This window comes from Microcaecilia unicolor, chromosome 1 (genome assembly GCF_901765095.1).
Source record: "Microcaecilia unicolor chromosome 1, aMicUni1.1, whole genome shotgun sequence".
Lineage (NCBI taxonomy): Eukaryota > Metazoa > Chordata > Amphibia > Gymnophiona > Siphonopidae > Microcaecilia > Microcaecilia unicolor.
Window position 1 is genome coordinate 282031796 of NC_044031.1, and position 19027 is coordinate 282050822.

Here is a 19027-nt window from a genome sequence, read left to right on the forward strand (position 1 = left end):
GCTGGGTGTCGTCAGCATAAAGATGATACTGGAAGCCTTGAGACGAGATCAGGGAGCCCAGGGAAGAGGTGTAGATAGAGAAAAGAAGGGGTCCAAGGACAGAACCCTGAGGGACTCCAACAGAGAGCGGGATAGGGGTGGAGGAAGAACCATGAGAGTGTACTCTGAAGGTACGATGGGAGAGATAAGAGGAGAACCAGGAGAGGACAGAGCCCTGGAACCCAAAAGAGGACAGAGTGTCAAGAAGTAAGTCGTGATTGACAGTGTCAAAAGCGGCGGATAGGTCGAGGAGAATGAGGATGGAGTAATGACCTTTGGATTTGGCGAGGAACAGGTCATTACAGACTTTGGATAGTGCCGTTTCTGTCGAGTGAAGTGGGCGAAAGCCAGATTGAAGCAGATCGAGGATGGTATGAGAGGCGAGAAAATCAATGCAACGGCTGTGAACGGCGCGTTCAAGTATTTTGGAGAGGAAGGGTAGGAGGGAGATGGGGCGGTAGTTGGAGGGACAGGTAGGGTTAAGTGAAGGTTTTTTGAGGAGAGGTGTGACTGCAGCATGCTTGAAGGTGTCAGGGACAGTTGCGGTGGAGAGAGAGAGAGAGGTTGAGGATATGACAGATGGGGGGGGGGGTGATAGTAGGAGAGATGGTGATAAGTAAGTTAGTGGGGATGGGGTCTGAGGAACAGGTGGTGCATTTCGAGGAGGAGAGAAGATGGGCGGTTTCCTCTTCGGTGATATCAGGAAAAGAGGAGAAGGAGGCCTGGGTTGATTGGTTGAGGGAGTGAGGATGAAGAGGAGGAGAAGGTTGAGATTGGTTGAGGGAGTGAGGATGAAGAGGAGGAGAAGGTTTAGTGGTGAATTCGAGGTTGATCTTCTGGACTTTGTCGCGGAAGTAGTCGGCCAGTGATTGAGGAGAGAGTGAGGGGGGGTGTGGGAACGGAGGGCACTTTGAGGAGGGAGTTGAGGGTGGCGAAGAGACGACGAGGGTTAGAGCTGAGGGAATTAGTCAAATGAGTGTAGTAGTCCTGTTTGGCGAGGAATAGGGAGGACTGGAAGGAGGATAGCATGAATTTGTAGTGAATGAAGTCAGTATGGGTGCGGGATTTCCTCCATAGGCGTTCAGCCGATCGGGAGCAGGAGCGAAGGTAACGGGTGCAAGGGTTAAGCCAGGGCTGGGGATTAGTGCGCCTTGTGGGACGGGAAACAGATGGTGCAAGGGTGTCAAGGGCGGAGGAGAGAGTGGCATTGTAATTGGAAACAGCCTTGTCAACAGACTCAGAGGACGTGATGGACGGGAGGAGATCAGAGATAGTAGCGGATAAGGTGGGGGGGTCAACAGCCTGGAGATTCCTGGAGGTAGTGGTTAGTGTTGGGCAGGACTGAGGGGGAGGGTGATGAAGTGTGAATGTGACCAGGTGATGGTCAGAAATGGGAAGAGCAGAGACGCAGAGATTAGAGGGCGAGCAGTTAGAAGAGAGGATGAGATCAAGACAGTGACCAGATTTGTGAGTAGGGGTGGAGGAGCTCAGTTGGAGGTTGAAGGAGGAGGTTAGGGTGAGGAATTGAGAAGCGTATGAGTCGGATGGGTTATCCGTGTGTATGTTGAAGTCACAAAGAATGAGGGATGGGGATGAGGGCTCAAGAAAAACGGAGAGCCAGGCATCGAAGTCAGTAAGGAAGGAAGGGAGGGACTTATCAGGGGGGTGGTAGATGACTGCAACTCGGAGTGGCAGCGGGTAGAATAGACGGATGGAATGGACTTCAAAGGATGAGAAGCAGTGAGACTGTGGTAGGAGGAGCGGTTGAAAACTGCAGGAGGGCGAAAGCAGTAGGCCAATGCCGCCACCGCGGCTAGCTGTGCGGGGCGAAAGGGAGAAAAGGTAGCCTCCGTGGCAGAGGGCTGCGACTGAGGCAGAGTCGTCGGGGGTGAGCCAGGTTTCGGTTAGGGCGAGCAGATGGAGGGAATGGGAGATGAAGAGATCATGGGTGAAAGTAAGTTTGTTGCAGATTGAGTGGGCATTCCACAGGGCACAAGAGAAGGGGAGGGAGGAAGGGGGGAGGAGGGGAATTTAGATTAGATTGGAGATATTGCGGGAACGTTTGCACAGATGAGACGAGGACGAGGACATATGTGATGGACCTGGGTTGGGATTGATGTCTCCCGCGGAGAGCAGGAGAAGGAGCAAGAGAGAGCGGAGAAGGGTGGGGGAGGTAGGGCGCCGAAGGCTGGATGCGCTGAGGAGGAATGGGGAAGGGTTCATGGCAGGAAGGAGGTGTTGGAGGTTGAGAGCTAGGAAGGAGGAGGAGGACAATAGGGATGGTGAGGTGGTGGGGGATAGGGGTAGGTAGGGTATTGCAGTATTGAGCAAGATGGGGGGATGGGTAGTGAGTTCGTGTGGTATAGAGTGGAGGGAGGGGGAAGAGATTGGGGAGGGATAGGGCGAGGAATAGAATGTGAATGGGGGCCATAGGTAGTGAGAGAGGTAGGGAGTGAATGAGCAGGCAAGTTGGACAAGCTGGAACAAGCTGGATCAGGCGGGCTGGGATAAGTTCGATCAAACGGGCTGGAACAGCTGGGGCAGGTAGCAGGCAGGGAGAAGCTGATCAGGCAGGCTGGAACAAGCTGGACTGGAACGAGCAGGAGAAGCTGGATCAGGTGGGGTGGAGCAAGCTGGTGCGGATGGAATGGAAGCTGGATTAGGCGGGCTGGAGCAAGCTGGTGCAAATGGACTGGAACGAGCAAGAGAAAGCTGGAGAAGCTGGATCAGGCTGACTGGAGCAAGCAGGATTAGGCGGGCTGGAACAGCAGGAGCAGATGGCTGGAGGGCTGGATCAGGCTGACTGGAGCAAGCTGGATTAGGTGGGCTGGAACAGCAGGAGCAGGTGGCTGGAACAAGCAGGGAGGGCTGGATCCGACGGAGGCTGGAGCAGATGGACTGGGACAAGCAGGAAGAGCTGGATCCGACGGAGGCTGGAGCAGATGGACTGGGACGAGCAGGGGGAGCTGGATCGGGCGGGCTGGAGCAAGCTGGATTAGGCGGGCAGGAACAGCTGGAGAAGCTGGAACGAGCAGGGAGAAGCTGGATCAGGCGGACTGGAGCAAGCTGGATTAAGCGGGCTGGAACAGCTGGAACAGGTGGAGCAGGTGGCTGGAACAAGCAGGAAGAAGCTGGATCCGACGGACTGGAACAGGCTGGTGCAGATGGACTGGAACGAGCAGGGAGAAGCTGGATCAGATGGACTGGGACTGGCTGGACAGAAGGTCAGGAACAAGCTGGAAGAAGCTGGATCCGACGGACTGGAACAGGCTGGTGCAGATGGACTGGATGGACTGGAACGAGCAGGGAGAAGCTGGATCAGATGGACTGGGACTGGACTGGACAGAAGGACAGGAACAAGCTGGAACAGATAAGCTGGGACGAGTCGGAGCAGAAGACAGCGGAGCAGCAGGACCAGAGCAAGCCGGAATAGATGTATCGAGAGAAGCAGGAGCAGAAGCAGAGGAGAGCAGAGCAGCGGACCGGAACAGGCCAGAGCCGAGGGACCGGAGCAAGCTGGCGGCAGGGCAAGGCAGGGAAAAGAGCCGGTGGGGATCACTAAAGCGGGTCTGAGGAGGAGAGGATCAACACCAGGGCCTAGGGATTAGCTGCCTAGGTCACCTGGCACCCCAAGCTCCTCTCCAAAGGATCACCATCAGGGCCTGTGGGTCAGCCGCCCCAGGTCACCTGGCTCGCCACGCCAAAGGGACAGAGCTGCAATCGAGTAGCAGCAGTCCCAGGCGCCGATCACCCGCCGCCTCGCACACTCAGTCTCCCGGCCCACTCTGCTCCGGTTAGCAGGCAGCGGAAGCGAGGGCCGAAACGGCCGCCACGTGGACTTGCGGTGCACAGCCTCTTGTTGATCGCCTCGCCTCCGCTGCTCACGACCTCCCGCCCCACACTGCCTGCCTCTCACCTCTCCACCCCCCAGCCCGAACCGGTCATACCGCTCGGCCCTGATCGGCCCCGATCCGGCCAGCGACGTTATCAGCAGGTACCTTCTGTATGTTTGGTCAGCAGTGTAGTAAGCTTATCAAAACATTTCCCCGGCTTGCTATTCATGGTATATACAGTTAAAAGGGTGTATATATGTGGTCTAAGTTTCACTATCATTAAAGTGTATCTTCACTCCCTATCACAGACCACCTCTGTACCTGCCATGGCTGTGCCTGGACGAAGAAAATCCCTACTCTTTTAGTTTTATTCTGTAATTTGCTATGTCAGACATATGTTATATTTCTTATAGCATAAAAGATGCAGGAGATGAATTTCCTGTACAAACTCCACATCTATCTTCAAGTGTTCTGCTTCCTTAAAAGGAGACTACGCTTAGCAGGTGAATTGAACCCTTTTATATTTAGAGACATAAGCTTTAGTTTACCCACTGCTTTCAATAACCATATACTTGAAAGTAAGCTTAATTATGTGGATGTACTTGCCTATTCAGAACATGTGGGAAACACTGCTGTATAGTTATTCACCATGTCTACTCTATCCCTCACCCTAGCATGTCAATCTGTTGGCACGCCAAGTAGAAGAAGTGGGCTGTGCACAGTTAACCCTGCACAAACAGGATATTAGGATCATTCTCCCCCCCCCCCCCCAAGCAATGATACCCTGTAATTGCCAAAAAACCCCCACAACATTAATCCTATATTTTATAACTACCAGCCAATGTATGCTTGGTAGAATTTTAGCACCAGACATCCGTGTTGTTAAATACAGAATAAAATGGAGACATCCTAGGGGTGTTCTGCAGTTCATGTTTTTGCCTTGGTGGTTAGTTTAGCATCCGACAGCTGGCATTTCAGTCTTCCTCTGCCATTATAAACTCGTTGCCATTTGGGACAATCCTTTAATGGGGGCACTGTCTTCCCAGTTAGCATTGGAGTTTCTAAAGCTGAAGTATTCGCCATTGCCTTCTGTGATTCCTCCATTGTTTTGATTTGTGCCATTTGCTGTTGTGATAAAACACCAGGGCAAACGGATGCTGCCATTTATATCTAATACCTTTTTCTCGTAATTGTAGGGTGACAGATTTCAGTTCACCTCATCGCTTCAAAGTTACTGAAGCAAGATCCTGATATATCTCAATATTGTAAGTGTCCCGGACAAGGTGACCAGTTGCTCTCACCCACGCCCAAACTGCTTATCTTAAAGTTGGAGTAGCAGGCAATAATGTCTTTCGGTAGATTTGCTCTCACTTGCCCCATGGCAACATGGGCCCGTTTTAGCTTAATTCCGAATGGATCAACCAGCTGTGCTTACTCTGAAAGTAGGGAACTGATGATGTTCTGTATCACCTCCTCACAGTTTAAACATCCAGTGGTTACAGGAACTCCCCGGAATCGAATATTTCACTTTCTACTGCAGTTTTCCAGGTCTTCTATTTATTTATTTATTGCATTTATATCCCACATTTTTCCACCTCTTTGCAGATTCAATGTGGCTTACAGAGTTATTGTTGTTATATAGAGAATGACAAACTCGAGTATTAACAACTGGATATAAGAAGCAAAACAGTTTTGATAATAGGTACAGGTGTCATAAGGTAACGTGTTCAAGATTTAAACAAGTAGATATAAGCAAAACATTTCTGAGTAGTAGGTAATCGTTGATAATGGGTGGGTAGAGATGTCTTGGAATGTACCGTGATCAAGTTCAAAAAACAGAAATAGACAAACACATTCTTGATAGTAGGTAGGTTGTGATGTATTATATTGGTAGTAGCTAATTTTATTGGTATGCCTTGTTAAATAGGTGGGTTTTCAGGGATTTGCGGAGGTTGGTTAGTTCATAAGTAGTTTTTAAGATGCGTGGCAGTGCGTTCCATAGCCATGTACTCAGGTAAGAAAAGTTCGACGCATGTGTTAGTTTGTATTTTATGCCTTTGCAACTGGGGAAGTGAAGGTTGAGGAATGTACAGGATGACCTTCTAGCGTTCCTGGGTGGTAGGTCTACCAGGTCTGACATGTAGGCTGGGGCATTTCCATGGATGATTTTGTGAACCAGGGAACATACCTTGAATGTAATTCGTTCTTTAAGTGGGAGCCAGTGTAGTTTCTCCCTTATGGGTTTAGCACTTTCATATCTTGTTTTTCCGTAGATGAGTCTGGCTGCGGTGTTCTGGGCGGTTTGCAGTCTCTTGATTATTTGTTCTTTGCAGCCAGCATAAAGTGCATTGCAGTAGTCCAGGTGACTAAGCACTATTGATTGTACTAGGTTCCGAAAGATGGTCCTTGGGAAGAAAGGTCTTATCCTTTTGAGTTTCCACATTGAGTAGAACATCTTTTTAGTTGTATTTTTCACATGGCTTTCAAGTATAAGATGTCGATCGATGGTGACTCCAAGAATTTTCAGGGTTTCTGATACAGGAAGGGATATTTTTGGAGTGTTTATGGTGGTGAATTTGTTCTTGTTATATTATGAGGAGTATAAGGCATTGCATTTTTTCTGATTTAAGTTTCAGCTGAAATGCGTCCACCCATGAATGCATGATATGGAAACTTTGATTGATGTCGTTGGTAATTTCCGTTAGATCATTTTTAAATGGGATGTAGATCGTTACATCATCTGCCTATATGTGTGGATTGAGGTTTTGATTGGATAATAATTTGGCTAAGGGTGTCATCATTAGGTTGAAGAGAGTCGGCGAGAGGGGGGATCCCTGGGGGACTCCACATGTAGGTGTCCATGTGTCGGTGGTCGAGTTAGATATCACTTGGTAAGATAGAGTGGTTAGGAAGCCTTTGAACCATTTGAGGATGTTTCCACCGATTCCAAAGTATTCAAGGATGTTTAATAGTATTCCATGATCAACCATATCAAAAGCGCTGGACATATCGAACTGTAGAAGAAGTATGTTATAACCCATTGCGATTAGTTGTTTAAATTTAGTTGTAAGAGTAACTAATACTGTTTCTGTGCTGTGGTTAGACCGGAAACCTGATTGAGAGTTGTGCAGCATGGGGGAATTCATTTAGGTAGTTGGTGTGTTGATTGGTCACTAGTCCTTCCGTTAATTTAGTTATTAGAGGAATGGATGCTAATGGATGATAGTTGGTCAGATCGTTTGTGCTTTTCTTTGCGTCTTTGGGAATCGGGGTGAGTAAGATATTTCCTTTATCCTTTGGGAAGAATCCGTTTTGTAACATATAGTTCAGGTGTTCGGCGAGGTCTGTTATGAATTGTTGGGGGGCTGACTTTATTAGGTTGTTAGGGCATATGTCTAATTTGCAGTGAGACTTGGCAAATCTTTTGATCTTTAGGGAGACGATGTCCTCTGATAGCGTCTCGAAGTTGGTCCAGGTTCTGTCCTCAGGGCATTTGTCCAGATTTGGGTCTAGGCACTCAAGGAGTTCGGTATAGTTTATGGTGTTTTATCTGCAAGATACGTCTCTAGCTGCCAATTATCTTGCAATTGTGCATCTAGTGCTTGTCTATTCAGACGTCCGCCTCTTCCAGTCGGTGTCTCAGATCAGCAATCACTCTCTCCTCTAAGATCTGCCATCAGCACGATCAGCTCAGACCTGACTGCTTTTAAAGCAGTCTTTATTTCTCAAAGCCATTCATGGAACTCACCCAGCAGTTCCACTCCCTCCTCCACCACTTTAGGTAAGGCCGTTGAAGTCTGCTGTAGTTGGACTTCTTGTGGACCTGAAGAAGTCATCATCTTGTCCATCATGTTGTGAGAGAGAGCCATAGACTGGTAAGTGAAATCTTACAGGTAAAAGCAGTTTGGACATGGAATGCTCATCCCACTCCTCACAGCAGCTGTTCTGCCACCAAGCCCCTGGTACAAAGCTATTATTGCTCACAGGATGGGGATGATTATCGCCAAATATACTTGGGGATGTGCAGAGCCTCTGACTCATGCGGCAATCTTATTCTGTAACATCACTTCCTCCTCGACACTACTGAATTGTTAGAGAATTGACAGGAGCAAGAAGTAACTTCAAGATTCCAATCAAAGCTAAAAATGGAAAGATTGTCGTCGTTATTGAATGGATGAGGGAATAATACAGTATTTCTAGGATGGGCGAGACAAATTGCTTGTTCTTTTGGCCGCTGTCAGTGACAGGGTGCTGGTTCGATGGACCCTTGGTCTGTCCCAGCATGGCGATGCTTATGTACTTATTACAAGAGTGCTGGGTAGAGCATGTCAAGGAAACGTTGAATCAGCCAAATCTACCTGAAACTTGATTTTTATGTTTTCACTCCCAATGATGAATTAAGAGTAAAGCAAGAGGAAATTATGGAAAAAGTTGATATGGCAATAAAAGCACTGGAAAGTAACAAGGCTGCCAGACAAGACCATCCAAAGGGTAAAAACTAACAAGACGATTGAACTTATGCTGGTATGCAGAATGTGTCCCAGAAAAATGGATATGAGGAGTGACTATTAAGTTACCAAAGAAGGGCAACATTATGGAGTGTGACATTTGGAGAGGCCTTGCATTTCGGTCAGTCTCTGGCAGTTTTTTGTGCTGTGTGGTTTAAGCAGCTGCAATATATTACTAATGTCACCCTTTGAGAAGAAGAAGCAGGGTTTTGAGGTAGGTGATCATGCATTAAGTAAACCGCAGATCATCAAAGAACAAGTTCCAAAAGCTACTGTCAATAAATTTTCTCACTTCAAAAAAGCATTTCATAGTGTGACCAGGGAATCAATCTAGACCACTACAAGAATATGTGGTATTTCCCAACAGGACATCAACATATTCAAGAACATGTATCTGAACTTTAATCATTCTGTAAAAAACAGACACCAATACCAATAACAGATCTTCAACACTGTCACTGCTGTTCAACAAGAATGTGCACTCTAGTCACTTTTGTTTCTTCTGGCTATAGACTTTGTCATGTGAAACACACTGAACAGGCCAAAAACTGTCATTCAGTGCAACAATGAGAACTGGCTTATAGATTTGGACTTTCCTATGTCATCACCAAAGTCCAAATCTGTAAGCCTGGTCTTTCTTCTCCATGTTTTTTTTTTGTCTTTGACTATATGTAAGAGGGTTTGGTGAACCTTTGTAAAATAGACATCTTTAAAAACATTTCACTTAGCTGTCCTTAAATTACTCCTTTACTGCACAGTAACTGGCAAAGTAGACTGGTCATGATTTGCATGTTTCCCTTGGAAAGAGATCTTTTATTGTACACAGGATTGAAAAGTTCCTCGTTCAGTAGGAATTCATAATACTGTAAATAGTAGGAAGGAAAAGGGTGATGAAAAAATTTCCTTACCTTGTCGAAGATAGTATATCACAAGGTTCAGTCTGGCTTCTGGTATAACATCAACCAAGGGAGGCAGAACCTGCAAAGCACCCTCTCCTCCTCGGAACACCACCTGAATAGGATGAACATATGCATCTCATTTCATATATCAACATCATCCTCCAAGGTTCTTAGGAAGAACCTTTCGTGTGCGTTAGCAGGGCATTCTAACAATATTGTAACATGTAACATGTTAAACCAAGTATCTAGTGCACACTGATAAGATAATTACAAAATCTAGTGCTATGAATTCCAATTCACTAAGTTTATGATATATTTGCTTCTGAGGAAGAAACCACTGGTAGTTATAGCTACATCACTCTTCATGAGAGATGGGAAATAACAAAGTATTTGAACTTTGTTAAAATACTAAATACAATTTTCAGTATTTACTTGTACATTTTTTTTTTGCAATACTTTTTTTTACTTGTAACTCGTTACAATTAAGCAGTATTTTTATACTTTGTAACAAAGTACAAATATAGAAAGTATATATTTTTTTAAAGTATTTTCCCTGTCTCAGTTTGAGCCCAACTGGATACTGCTGGAACGGGGACCGTGGGATCCTATCGAGTTGAAGCAGAGGCAAGGAAAATAAAAGGCAGGCTGTCCACCCCACCGATCCCATGAGCCTCAGTGTGCCCTCCCTAGGCCTACCTTTATAGGCCCTGCTACTACTATTACTTATCATTTCTATAGCACTACTAGATGTACGCAGCACTGTACACTAACATGAAGAGACAGTCCCTGCTCAACAGAGCTTACAATCTAATTAGGACAAACAGGACAAATAAGGGATAAGAGAATTACTAAGGTGGGAATGATAAAACATGGGTACTGAACAAGTAAGGGTTAGGAGATAGGAATTAAAAGTAGCATCAAAAAGGTGGGCTTTTAGCTTTGATTTGAAGACAGACAAAGATGGAGCTTGGCATACCGGCTCAGGAAGTCTATTCCAGGCATATGGTGCAGCAAGATAAAAGAAATGGAGTTAGCAGCGGAGAAGAAGGGTGCAGATAAGAGAGATTTAACCAATGAACGGAGTTTCCAGAGAGGAGTGTAGGGAGAGAAAAGAGTGGAGAGTTACTGAGGAGCTGAAGAGTGAATGCACTTGTAAGTCAATAACAGGAAAGCTGGATTGAAATGGATCAAGATTAGCTTGAGATGAAGTAAAGTCAAGACAACGGCAGTGAACAGCACGTTCGAGTATCTTGGACAGGAAAGGGAGAAGGGAGATGGGGCGATACTTGGAAGGACAGGTAGGGTCCAATGAAGATTTTTTGAGGAGTTGTGTTACTATGGCATGTTTGAAGGCATCAGGAACAATCGCAATGGAAAGTAAAAGATTGAGGATATGACAGATAAAAGGGATGACATTAGGAGAAACAATGCTAAGTAGATGGGTGGGAATAGGATCAGAGGAACAGGTAGATAGTTTTGAGGAGGAAAGAAAATGTGGAGTGATTTCAGAAAAGGAGGCAGGGATTGAAGGAGGGTTGAAAGAATGAACTAAGGGAAGGAGAGGTGGAGGTGATTTGGTTCAGAATTCAAGTTTAATCTTGTGAACCTTATCATGAAAGTACTCAGCCAGAGTATGGGGAGAAAGCGAAGGGGGAGTTGGAGGTGAAGGCACTTTGGAGGAGAGAGTTTAGTGTGGCAAAGAGACGTTGAGGGTTTGAGCCAAGAGAATTTGTCAACTGGGTGTAGTAGTCCTGGAAGCAGACTGGGAGGAGGTCAGCAAGAATTTGAAATGTATGAAGTCAGCATGGGCACGGGATTTCAGCCAAAGGTCAGCACAGTGGCCACAAGGAATGTAGGTAGCAGATTCTAGAGGTCAGCCAAGGTTGGGGTTTAGTACGCCTTACAGAATGGGGAACGGGAGGAATGAAAGTATCCAGAGCAGAGGAGAGAGTAGTAATATAGGAAGAGACAGCTTCATTGACAGATTTCGATAACAGTGGTTGAGAAGAGATTTGAAACACTAGAGGACAGAGTAGAAGGGTCAATAGCTTGAAGATTCCTAAATGTTTTTGTTGAGATTGGGGGGGGGGGGATGTTTAAGTGTGAAAGTTATCAGATGATGGTCAGAGAGAGAAAGAGCTGAGGCACAGAAACTGGAGAGTGAGCCGTTTGAGAAGAAGAGAAGATCAAGAAAGTGGCCATTCTAGTGAGTGGGGGTAGTGGAGCACAGCTGAAGATTGAACAAGGATGTTAAAGTGAGAAACTGAGAAGCATAAGAGTCAGAGGGATCATTAGCATGAATGTTAAAATCCCCAAGAATAAGGGAAGGAGATGAAGGTTCAAGAAAGAAGGAAAGCCAGGTGTCAAAGTCAGTGAGAAAGGAAGAAAGGGACTTATCAGGGGGTTGATAAATGACTGCTACTTGGAAAGGCAGAGGAGTGAATAGATGGATGGAGTGGACTTTGAAGGAAGAAAAGCAGTGAGACAGGTGGAAGAAGAGGTTGAAATATACAGGAGGGTAATAAGTAGTAGCCCAACACCACCTCCGCGGCCAACGGGGCGAGGAGTATAGGAGAGAAGGCAACCTCCATAACACAGGGCCACTGCTGAAGCAGAGTCTTCAGGGCAAAGCTGAGTCTCAGTTAGGGTAAGCAGATGGAGAGTTAAAAATGGAGAGATAAAGAGGTCGTGGATGTAAAAGTTTGTTGCAGACAGAGACAATGAGAAAGGCAGGGAAGGGGAGAGGATAGGAACAGAAATTAGATTGGAGACATCACTGTGTGACCTGCATGAATAGGATGAAAGCTAATGTGGAGGATCAGGACTGGGATTGATATCCCCAGCGGAGCGTAGAAGGAGCAAGAGAAAACAGAGATGAATAGGAGAGGCATGACGACAGCAACAAAGGCGAGATGTACTCAGATAGAATGGAGATAGTTCACTGGAAGGAAGGAAATGTTGAAGGTTGAGAGCTGAGAAGAAGGGAAAAGGCAAAAGAGATGGTGAGAAGATGAAAGCAGAAGGTGGGCAATGTGTTCCTGCATATACAGTGGTTTCAGATGGAGACAGAGATTAGGAAGGGACAGTCCCAAGAACAGAAAGTGTACTGGAGCCATAAGAAGTAAGGGAGAAAATACAAAGTGTACAGAGAAAATGCTACGGTGTGCGGCACCTGGAGCAAAGGCCCTGGGAGGATCGGGGTGGACCTGGAGTCACCCCGGACAAGGTTGTGAGGATATGCAGATGGGCTGCAAGTCCTCCACAGCACCTAGAAGGCAGCTGGTGGGGGCACTGGGCACCTGGAGTGAAGGCCCTGAGTGGATCGGAGTGGACCTGGGAGTCACCCCGGAGAAAGCCCTGGTGGTCTAGTGGTCTCTTCTGGGCAGGAAAGAAGCCCACTCTTTCCTGCCTGCTGCCACTGCTCTTCTCAATACTGCCACATATTCAAAATGGCTCCTGAGACGTCAATCGACAGTCTCACGATGCTGCTGCTTAAAATCTTAACAGCCATACTGAAAAAGCGGCAGTATCACATAAAGCAGTGGTAGCGGACAGCAAAGAGGGCTTCCTTCCTGCCCCAAAGAGATCAACCAAACCCAGCCAGCAAGCTAAGCCCATCCGGTGAGTCGGGGGGTGGGGGGGGGGTGCTGTACAAAAAAAAAAGGAAGGCCTGGGTCTATCCAGCCAGCCAAGCCCATCCAGTGAGTTGGGGGGGGGGGGGGGGGGGGGGTTGTTAAAAAAAAAAAAAGGGGGCCGGCCAGGGCCAGCCATCCAACTCCATCTGGTGAGTTAGGGGGCTGTAAAAAATAAAAAGGGGAGGCCTGGGGCCGGCCAGCCAAACACAACCCAGGTGGCCCATGGTTTAGGGGTGGGAGCATAAAAAAGGAGAGGCCCAGGTCCAGCCAGCCAAGTCCAGCCCAGGTGGATCATGGCTGTGGAGGGCTGTAAAAAAAGGTAGATCATGGATGTAGAGGGAAGGATGTAAGAAAGGTGGATCATGGTTGTGGAGGGAAGGCTGTAAAAAAGATGGACCGTGAGTGTGGATGCAGGGGGGGGGGGGGGGGGGCTGGAAAAAAAACGATTGGTAAGGGGGATATGTTGTATATGGAGGGGAGTATGGAAAATGTATTTCTGTTACAAGGGAGGGAGGGAAGGAATAGTTGTTTCTAGTTGGTGAGGGGAGTGGGGGCTGCTGGCCACAGCAGGCTACTTTGGACACAGTTAAAGGGTTTGCTCAAGCAATTGGAATATATAAATTAGTGAAATTTACATGTCACTGTTTCTGTTTCTTTGGTTTTGCACTATATGTAGAGTATGGCTTCTTGGGGTTCAGTTTCACTTTTGTCTACATATTTCTATTTTTAATTTGTGGTTACTTATTCTATACTTCATGAGGGGCTACCTCTGTTCATGTGTGAAAAAGGCCGAGTATTCTGTTAGCATCAAGTGTTTGTGTAGGACTGATCTGAACTAATTCAGCTTGTTTTGTTATTAATGTTCTTCGGCCCACTGCAATCTTTCGGGTGTTGCTTTTTTCTAGGAAGGACCTTGCATGACCCCTGGAAGTTAGCTTCTACACATACTGGATTCTGTGGTCCAACTTGTTATGAATATTTACACTGTAGTTAAAAAAAAGTAGTTTTAAGAGCTGTACTGTATTACTTTTACTTGAGTATTCTTTTGGATAAGATTTTCTACTTTTACTTTGCTAGATTTGAAACCAGTACTTCTGTTTAGTTTTTACTTAAGTACTTTTAAAAAGTAACGAATCCATCTCTGCCCCTCATTAAGATCAGCAAAAGAAAAATTTCTTCTAACAGGCAATCCTCAATAATGTTTGAGGATAAGTTTCAAAAGCATTTCCATAGGTACAATATTTATTTATTTATTTATTTACATCAATTCATATACCTTATCTTATTGCTACTGCAAGACAGAACGGTTTACAATTTATAAAAAAGAAGCAATACAATATGTACAGGTTGGACAAACATTAGAACTCCAGTCATTACAGGAAAGCACAGCAAACCCACAAACTAGCTACGTAAGATGAAAAACAGTATAACTCATGATTTAGTATACAGGAGAACACCGCAAATACAAGATTAAATACATAATATAATCTACACAGACAAACAATACAGTTTTGGTTTAATATATATTACAGATGCCCATTTATAACCTTTCTTCCATTATTCTAAATTCTGTTCTACATAATTGATAAAGTAGAAGGTTTTCAAAAGTTTCCGAAAATGAAAGTAAGATTTCTCAAGTCTGATCTCTTTTGGAAGGCCATTCCAAAGAGAGGGACACAAATAGAAAAAAGCCGAATTCCGTGTAGATTCCCATCTAGCCCTAGCGAGAGGAGGAATCACTAACCTGTTGTCTGTCAGGGATCTAAGGGTTCGTGTGGCAGTGTAAGGAATAGTTAGATTTGACAGATAGTCAGGGTTTAGTGTATAAAAAGCCTTATGGGTCAAAACTAAGGCTTTAAACTTAACTCTTGCTTCAACCGGAAGCCAATGCAGTTGATGTAGTAAAGGTGTTACTCTGTCATCTCTCCGGGCCCTACAAATCATACGTGCTGCAGTAGTCTATATTCTTTGTAGTCGTTTCAAGCTAGCTTGAGTGATCCCTGCATATAGGGTATGATACATACCTGTAGCAGTTGTTCTCCGAGGACAGCAGGCTGATTGTTCTCACGACTGGGGTGACGTCCGCGGCAGCCCCCACCAACCGGAAAGAAGCTTCGCGGGACGGTCGGCACGCAGGGCACGCCCACCGCGCATGCGCGGCCGTCTTCCCGCCCGTGCGCGACCGCTCCCGCCAGTTGAATAACTAGCAAAAGATGAAACACACAACTCCAAAGGGGAGGAGGGAGGGTAGGTGAGAACAATCAGCCTGCTGTCCTCGGAGAACAACTGCTACAGGTATGTATCATACCCTTTCTCCGAGGACAAGCAGGCTGCTTGTTCTCACGACTGGGGTATCCCTAGCTCTCAGGCTCACTCAAAACAAGAACCCAGGTCAATTGAACCTCGCAACGGCGAGGGTACAACAGAAATTGACCTACGAAGAACAACTAACTGAGAGTGCAGCCTGACCAGAATAAATTCGGGTCCTGGAGGGTGGAGTTGGATTTACACCCCAAACAGATTCTGCAGCACCGACTGCCCGAACCGACTGTCGCGTCGGGTATCCTGCTGGAGGCAGTAATGAGATGTGAATGTGTGGACAGATGACCACGTCGCAGCCTTGCAGATCTCTTCAATAGTGGCTGACTTCAAGTGGGCCACCGACGCTGCCATGGCTCTGACACTATGAGCCGTGACATGACCCTCAAGAGTCAGCCCAGCCTGGGCGTAAGTGAAGGAAATGCAATCTGCTAGCCAATTGGAGATGGTGCGTTTCCCGACAGCGACCCCTAGCCTGTTAGGGTCGAAAGAAATAAACAGTTGGGCGGACTGTCTGTTGGGCTGTGTCCGCTCCAAGTAGAAGGCCAATGCTCTCTTGCAGTCCAATGTGTGCAACTGACGTTCAGCAGGGCGGGTATGCGGCCTGGGGAAGAATGTTGGCAAGACAATTGACTGGTTAAGATGGAACTCCGACACCACCTTCGGCAGGAACTTTGGGTGGGTGCGGAGCACTACTCTGTTGTGATGAAATTTGGTATATGGAGCATGAGCTACCAGGGCTTGAAGCTCACTGACCCTACGAGCTGAAGTGACTACCACCAAGAAAATGACCTTCCAGGTCAAGTACTTCAGATGGCAGGTATTCAGTGGCTCGAAAGGAGGTTTCATCAGCTGGGTGAGGACGACGTTGAGATCCCATGACACAGTAGGAGGCTTGGTGGGGGGCTTTGACAAAAGCAAGCCTCTCATGAATCGAACGACTAAAGGCTCTCCAGAGATGGCTTTACCTTCCACACAATAATGGTAAGCACTAATCGCACTAAGGTGATTCCTTACTGAGTTGGTCTTGAGGCCAGACTCTGATAAGTGCAGAAGGTATTCAAGCAGGTTCTGTGCAGGGCAAGAACGAGGTTCTAGGGCCTTGCTCTCACACCACACGACAAACCTCCTCCACTTGAAAAAGTAACTCTTTTTAGTGGAATCCTTCCTAGAGGCAAGTAAGACCCGGGAGACACCCTCAGACAGACCCAACGCAGTGAAGTCTACGCCCTCAACATCCAGGCCGTGAGAGCCAGAGACTGAAGGTTGGGGTGCAGCAACGCTCCGTCGTTCTGCGAAATGAGAGTCGAAAAACACTCCAATCTCCACGGTTCTTCGGAGGACAACTCCAGAAGAAGAGGGAACCAGATCTGACGGGGCCAAAAAGGCGTGATCAGAATCATGGTGCCGCGGTCTTGCTTGAGCTTCAGTAAGGTCTTCCCCACCAAAGGTATGGGAGGATAAGCATACAGGAGGCCGGTCCCCCAATGGAGGAGAAAGGCATCCGACGCTAGCCTGCCGTGTGCCTGAAGTCTGGAACAGAACAGAGGCAGCTTGTGGTTGGTCTGAGAGGCGAAAAGGTCCACCGAGGGGGTGCCCCACGCTCGGAAGATCTTGCGTACCACTCTGGCATGGAGCGACCACTCGTGCGGTTGCATGACTCTGCTCAGTCTGTCGGCCAGACTGTTGTTTACGCCTGCCAGGTACGTGGCTTGGAGGAGCATGCCGAACCGACACGCCCAACGCCACATCCCGACGGCCTCCTGGCACAGGGGGCGAGATCCGGTGCCCCCCTGCTTGTTGACGTAATACATTGCAACCTGATTGTCCGTCCGAATTTGGATAATTTGGCAGGACAGCCGATCTCTGAAAGCCTTCAGTGCGTTCCAGATCGCTCGGAGCTCCAGGAGGTTGATCTGCAGATCCTTTTCCTGGAGGGACCACAGACCCTGGGTGTGAAGCCCATCGACATGGGCTCCCCACCCCAGGCGAGATGCATCCGTCGTCAGCACTTTCGTGGGCTGCGGAATTTGGAATGGACGTCCCAGGGTCAAATTGGTCCGGATGGTCCACCAGAGCAGTGAAGTGCGGCAACTGGTGGAGAGGCGGATGACATCTTCTAGATTCCCGGTAGCTTGGAACCACTGGGAAGCTAGGGTCCATTGAGCAGATCTCATGTGAAGACGAGCCATGGGAGTCACATGAACTGTGGAGGCCATATGACCCAGAAGTCTCAACATCTGCCGAGCTGTGATCTGCTGAGACGCTCTGGTCTGCGAAGCCAGGGCCAAGAGATTGGTGGCCCTCGCTTCGGGAAGGTAGGCCTGAGCCGTCTGGGAATTCAGCAGCGCTCCTATGAATTCCAGAGATTGAGTTGGCTGGAGATGGGACTTTGGGTAATTTATCACAAACCCCAGCAGCTCCAGAAGTTGAATAGTGCACTGCATGGACCGGAGGGCTCCTGCCTCCGAGGTGTTCTTGACCAGCCAATCGTCGAGATATGGGAACACGTGCACTCCCAGCTTGCGTAGGTAGGCCGCAACCACCACGAGACACTTTGTAAACACTCGTGGGGCAGAGGCGAGCCCAAAGGGCAGCACACAATACTGAAAGTGGCGTGCGCCCAGGCGGAATCTGAGATACTGTCTGTGAGCTGGCAGTATCGGTATGTGAGTATATGCGTCCTTTAAATCCAGGGAACATAGCCAATCGTTTTTCTGAATCATTGGCAGAAGGGTGCCCAAGGAAAGCATCCTGAACTTTTCTTTGACCAGGAATTTGTTCAGGCCTCTCAGGTCTAGGATGGGACGCATCCCCCCTGTTTTTCTTTTCCACAAGGAAGTACCTGGAATAGAATCCCTGCCCTTCCTGCCCGGGTGGTACGGGCTCGACCGCATTGGCGCTGAGAAGGGCGGAGAGTTCCTCTGCAAGTACCTGCTTGTGATGGGAGCTGAAAGACTGAGCTCCCGGAGGACAATTTGGAGGCAGGGAGGCCAAATTCAGGGCGTATCCGCACCGCACTATTTGGAGAACCCACTGGTCGGAGGTTATGAGAGGCCACCTTTGGTGAAAAAATTTTAACCTCCCTCCGACCGGCAGATCGTCCGGTACGGACACTTGTAGGGTGGCTATGTTCCCGTGGATCCAGTCAAAAGCCCGTCCCCGGCTTTTGCTGTGGAGGCGCAGGGGGCTGCTTAGGCGCACGCTGTTGACGAGAACGAGCGCGCTGGGGCTGTCCCTGTGCCTGACGAGGCCTTCGGGCCGGCTGGTTGTACCTACGCTTCGCAAAAGAATAGGGTGCAGCCTGCCGGGCCCGGGAAAAACGCCCACCTGTGGGGGCGGATGTTGAAGGCGCCCGGTGGGAGAGCTTGTCGAGAGCGGTTTCCCGCTGGTGCAGTTGGTCCACCATCTGCTCGACCTTCTCACCAAAAATGTTATCCCCCCGGCAAGGGACGTCAGCCAGTCTCTGCTGGGTGCGGTTGTCCAGGTCAGAGGCACGCAGCCATGAGAGCCTGCGCATCACTATACCTTGGGCCGCAGCACGAGACGCCACGTCACAGGTGTCAAAAATACCCCTGGACAGGAACTTTCTGCAAGCCTTCAGCTGCCTGACCACCTCCTGATAAGGCCTGGACTGCTCCGGCGGGAGCTTATCGACCAGGTCCGCCAGCTGTTGCACATTGGTCCGCATGTGGATGCTCATATAGAGCAGGTATGACTGGATGCGGGTCACGAGCATGGAGGATTGGTAGGCCTTCCTCCCAAACAAGTCCAGAGTGCGAGACTCCCGCCCC

At 48.0% G+C, this 19027-nt stretch overlaps 1 protein-coding gene across 2 annotated transcripts in view; it reads right to left on the reverse strand.

Annotated features, from left to right (window-relative positions):
* TTC26 (tetratricopeptide repeat domain 26) overlaps nt 1–19027 on the reverse strand; it is a 391044-nt gene that overhangs the window by 149668 nt on the left and 222349 nt on the right. For both annotated transcript variants that reach the window (XM_030207127.1, XM_030207135.1), the window contains one exon: nt 9289–9391. In XM_030207127.1, coding sequence (XP_030062987.1) covers nt 9289–9391 — 103 coding nt within the window. The remainder of the gene's footprint in view (nt 1–9288; nt 9392–19027) is intronic.